The 5499-nt window shown below is 38.8% G+C and overlaps 1 protein-coding gene across 1 annotated transcript; it reads left to right on the plus strand.

Annotated features, from left to right (window-relative positions):
• Nucleotides 1-4583: 4583 nt before the first annotated feature.
• On the plus strand, nucleotides 4584-5008 carry LOC122738244 (60S ribosomal protein L10a-like). The gene has a single exon (XM_043980300.1). It carries the CDS (start codon nucleotides 4607-4609, stop codon nucleotides 5006-5008), a length of 402 nt encoding a protein of 133 aa, XP_043836235.1. The 5' UTR covers nucleotides 4584-4606.
• Nucleotides 5009-5499: the final 491 nt, after the last annotated feature.

Here is a 5499-nt window from a genome sequence, read left to right on the forward strand (position 1 = left end):
TCTATAAAATGGGAATAATATTTGTAATTACTATACCATAGGGTTGTCTTGAAGTAAATGCTTAGCAAAGTGCTATGAATTGTTATATAATATTGCCAGTTTTCAAAGGCTGCCAAAACATACAGCAATTTCCAGATAGCATAATGTTATTTTGTTTAATTTAGTTGTAATAAACCGAAGATGTGGGCTGCACAAAGTTTTCCAAGATCTGGGGTGGCTGCAAGATGATTCCAAAGGTGTGGCTAGAGGCACACTGCTTCTATTTCAAAGAACTGCATTCAGTTCTGCTCAATAAAGATCCAACACTAATTCACTGTTGGTGGAACTGTGAACTGATCCAACCATTTTGGAGAACAGCCTGGAATTATGCCCAAAGAGTTATTAAACTACCTATACTCTTTGACCCAGCAATACCACCATGAGGTCTATTTCCAAAGATGATTAGAGAGAAGGAAAAAGAACCTACATGTTCTAAAATATTTATAGCAGTTCCCTTTGTGGTGATGAGAATTACTTGTAATTTTTCAAAAGCAGTGCAGGCCACCAAAGTCCTCTGGAAATGAATAATTTTAAAGAATATGATGATAGGTGAGAAGGTATAGAACCCTTGGTTGATTCACCATTAAAAGTTTGCAATGTATAGGAATCTGACATTGGTAGGCCATAGTGCACATTCAGAAATAGCAGTTCCTTAGGGGTCCCACCTTTAGTATGTAAAAGGAGATATAATATAGCTGGAAAATTCAGGTTTTTCTCAGCCAAATGTACAATCATCTAATTGTACATAAAGGCAGTATTCTCAGAAGCACTTGAAGATTAAACAAATATGATGGCTATGCTCTGCCAATTTCATGGATGAGAGCAAGATACTCTCTAGCTAGGCAACCACAAAGTGACTGAGAAAATCCTGAAGCATTCTGTTAAAATTTACTGAAGGGTGTTGCCACATATTGAAAATATTATACCAGGTTTTATAGGGCTGCTTTCATGTTGAGCTAATCTAGACCCTGAATTTTCCAGTTACCCTAAGGATTCCATGGTCAGTCTGTATCTACAATCTGACCCTTGATTGGAACCAGAACATTGTCCAGTCACTCCCTTCATGATTCAGGGTCATTTGCCCACAAGTAAAAGCCAAATAATTCAGAGAAAGTGGCCCCAAAATAGAAAGTACAAGGTACAAAAGCAAGGCACCAACAGTTCCTTCTACCTAAGGGCATCTTGTGTTTTCTGCATTTGTCCTCTATGCAAACCCTCACTAGTTTACATATCTGAAGCATATCTAATTTTATAAGCAGCAAGGCACCCTAAAGAAAGCAGGATTCCATTTAATACCTTCCAGCAAGAATTGGGCAGCTCTTAAGCTGATGGGGACTTACATGATCTATCCAATTTCTAAGTGTATAAAATCAAATGCGAACCTGAACCCAATGTGGTCAGCAATCAATATGATTTGCCTATAGCCAGTGAGATTGGGGGCGGGGGAGGCAGGGGGAGCGAGAAAGCAAGAGAGAGCGAGAGAGAGTGAGTGAGAGAGAGTGAGAAAGAGCGCACTTCTATAAGTTTTGGGCCAATCCATCCACCTGACCTTGCCTGGTCAAACTAAATACAGTCATGCCCATTTAGATGATCTTGTCCTTTCCAGAAATAAAAAATTCTCTGTTGTTTTGTTCCTCAGAGTATTTGTACCAGGACAGTGGAATTGAATTGGATCTTGACAATGAGGCACCTTCCCTGAATGATTTGTAGGACCAGATCCTTGTGTTTAAGAACAGAAAACAGGTTATGAAAAGACAGCACATGATTTAATAGTCTTTTATCACAACAAAGTTGCTCTGATTTAACTCCCTTCCAGAAATTACTGCAGCATAGAACTATAAGAATATCCAAAGAGCAAAACACTGAAATGAGGACAAGAGGAATAAAACCAGTAATAATACTGTTCCTTAAGTTGTAGTTCCATTACATGTCATGCCTTTCTGGAAGTCAGGTACTCTAGCTCACCAGTCCCCCATTACATTAGATTAGAGGATTTATATTAAGGAATAATTCAAAATAAAGTTAGATAGGTAGGGTGAAACTAGATTATATAGATACTTGAAAAGTTAAATAGGGTTTAGATAGGAAAAAGAGATGGGGAAGGGGGAGAGGACATTTCAGGCAAAGGGTATCATCATGAGTAAAGAACCAGAGGTAGAAATGAGTTTGGAATATGTGGGGAGCAATGATCAAACTGTCCTTCCTAAAATAATGGTTTTTGACTTTTGGGGGCAGAGCCAAAATGGCAGTATAGAGAAAGCACCCTCACCTGAGCTCTCTCAGGTGGTGCAGTGTATGGAGTACCAGGCCTTGAGTAAAAGAGACCTATTCCTGAGTTCAAACCTGGCCTCAGACATTTACTAACTATGTGATCCTAGGCAAGTCATTTAATCCTGTGTGCCTTAGTTCTCTCATCTGTAAAATGAGCTGGAAAGGTAAATGGTAAAGCACTCCAGTATCTTTGCCAAGAAAATTCCAAAATGAATCATGAAGAGTTGGACACTACTAAGACATGACTAAACAAACAATAAGACTCTCCCAACATTCCTCCCGCCCAAACAATTTTAAAATAACACTTCAAATCAAATTCTGGGTGGCAGAATAAACAAAGGGTCATTGTGAGACATTCTTCTAGCCTAAAACAACATAAGGGGTCAGAAAGAAGTGGTGGGGGAGGTTGGGGGTAAGGATGCTGACCAAGAGTCCACATACCAGTGGTATGACCAAGTGGTAGTGACCAAAGCAGCAGCAACTGCAAGAGCTCTCTAGCCAGAGACAGTAAGGGGACCTGGTAACTTGTCAAAAAGAGATTACAAGGTACCTCTGTGCTAGCATTTGACAAAGGACCAGAGTCTGTGTAGTAAATCTATTGCTTATATCCACTTCTGGATCACAGTTCAAGGACAGAGAGAAGCACTTTCAGTCAAGAGGGAGTGGAAAGTGTGAGGTACTTCCACTCCCAAGGGACAAGAGGCCTTGAGGAGCAGTATCAATCACAATCTCAAGGTATCAGGTACCTTTCCTGGGTTAAGGACCAGAATGCAAACTAAGAGAGCAGTGACCACACTTCTCCCCAGATTAGACCATCGTGGAAGCATTGAAAACTTCCAAACCCTCAGAACTAGCTCTGAAAATGATAGTGCAAAAAAGCCTGAAGCTAAATAAAAAAATTTGACTTTAAAATACAAGACTCAAGAGAAGAATAAAAAGGTAAACACAAAAGAGAAATCATAAGTGACTAAATAAGGTTAAACTATTTCCCTTTTTATATGCTTAAGATGATACATGTATCTTCCAAGAACTCATTATTAGGGCAGTTAGAAGAATTCTGAATAGAAAGAGGGTGCAGGAGTGAGTTGATTATGTTGGATGGCATAAAAAATGGATAGTTGAGAAAGAGGGATGTTCTGGGAGAAGGGGGAACGGAGAGGAAGAATGGGTGAAATTATTTCACATAAAAGAAGTGTAACAAGGAAGAATTTTTATAATGAAGGGCAAAAGGGGGGAATGCTTAAACATAACTCACCTATAAATTGGTTAAAAAAGAGAAAAATATATGTATGTGTGTGTGGTTGTGTGTGTCACACATACTCAGCAGTGATAGAAATCTAACTTATCCAACAGGGAAGTAGGTAGGAAGAGGACAAGAGAAAGGGGAGGGGATGAGAAAGGGAGGGCAGATAAAAGAAGGCAATGGTCAGAAACAAAACATATTTTAGAGGAGAAAGAGGATAAAAAGAGTAAGAAGGATAAACAGAAGAAAATAAAATGAAGAGGGATGCACAGTTAGTAATCATAACCATGAATGTGAATGAGATAAACTCACCCCTAAAATGGAAGTGGATCTCAGAAAGGATTAGAAACCAGAATCTAACAATATGTCGTTATAAGAAACGTACTTGGGGGAAGCTAGGTGGCACAGTGGATAGAGCACCAGCCCTGGAGTCAGGAATACCTGAGTTCAAATCTGGCCTCAGACATTTAACACTTACTAGCTGTGTGACCTTGGGCAAGTCACTTAACCCCAATTGCCTCACTAAAAAAAAAAAAAAAGGAAGAAGAAACGTACTTAAAACAGAGAGATACACACAGAGTCAAAATAAGGGACTGGACAAGATGCTATTATGCTTCAGCTGAGGTATACACACACACACACACACACATATACACACACATATACATATACATATATACATACATACACATATATACATATATATACATATATATATGGAAATAAACAGTAAAACTATACTAGTGGGGAACCTCAACCTTCCCCTCTCAGAACCAAATAAATCTAACCAAAAAATAAATTATAAAGATGTTAAGGAAATAAAAAATACTTTAAAAAGTTAAATATGTGGACCCCCACCCTGGGTCTTAAAACATGAGGGGAGGCAAGGGGAGGCCTTGGCCAAATCCACCGGCTAGTTTGAGAAGCCAGACTAGCTGCTGGTGGATGTGAATTCAGGATCTGGGCTCAAGTCAACACCCCGACCTAAATTTTCTCTGTGTCCTGGGAGACCAGCAGCACTGTGATGAGGCCAAGGCTGTAGAAATCCCCCACATGGATATTGAGGCCCTGAAGAAGTTGAATAAGAACAAGAAATTGGTCAAGAAGCTGGCTAAAAAGTATGATAACTTTTTGGCCTCCGAGTCCCTGATCAAACAAATCCCTCGAGTCCTGGGCCCTGGTCTGAACAAAGCTGGCAAATTTCCATCTCTGCTCACCCACAATGAGAATATGGTGGCAAAGGTCGATGAGGTTAAATCTACTATCAAGTTCCAGATGAAGAAGGTGCTGTGTCTGGCGGTGGCTGTTGGCCACGTGAAGATGACAGATGATGAGCTTGTCTACAACATCCATCTGGCTGTCAATTTCCTGTTTTCTCTACTAAAGAAAAACTGGCAGAACGTGAGGGCATTGTATATCAAGCGCACCATGGGCAAGCCTCAGTGGCTTTATTAAATCAGCATGGTGTTAATGCCAGAAATTGCTAATGAATTAATAAATGGCGGAAGCTGCTAAAAAAAAAAAGTTAAATATGATCACCCTCTGGAGAAATAAATATACCTTTTCCTCATCTCTATATACTACCTTCACAAAAATTGATTCTGTATTATGCCACAAAAACCTCACAAACAAATGAAGAAAAGCAGAAATATTAAATGCACCCTTTTCAGACCATAATGCAATAAAATTATATTCAATAAAGAGCCATGGTAAGATAAATTAAAATTAATTGAAAACTAAATAATCTAATCATAAAGAATTAGTGAAACAATGAACAAATCATAAAGAGAATGACAACAAAGAGACAATATGCCAAAATTTGAGATACAGCCAAAGCAGTACTTAAGGGAAAATGTTTATTTCTAAATTAAAGAAAGAGCAGATCAATGAACTAGACATGCAACTTAAAAAATTTAGAAAAAGAAAGAATTAAAAATCCCCAATTA

Source organism: Dromiciops gliroides, chromosome 2 (genome assembly GCF_019393635.1).
Source record: "Dromiciops gliroides isolate mDroGli1 chromosome 2, mDroGli1.pri, whole genome shotgun sequence".
Taxonomy (NCBI): Eukaryota; Metazoa; Chordata; class Mammalia; order Microbiotheria; family Microbiotheriidae; genus Dromiciops; species Dromiciops gliroides.

Bases quoted from the DNA above. Each gene is read 5' to 3' on its own strand.
- LOC122738244 (XM_043980300.1), top strand. From the start codon at position 4,607: ATGGATATTGAGGCCCTGAAGAAGTTGAATAAGAACAAGAAATTGGTC.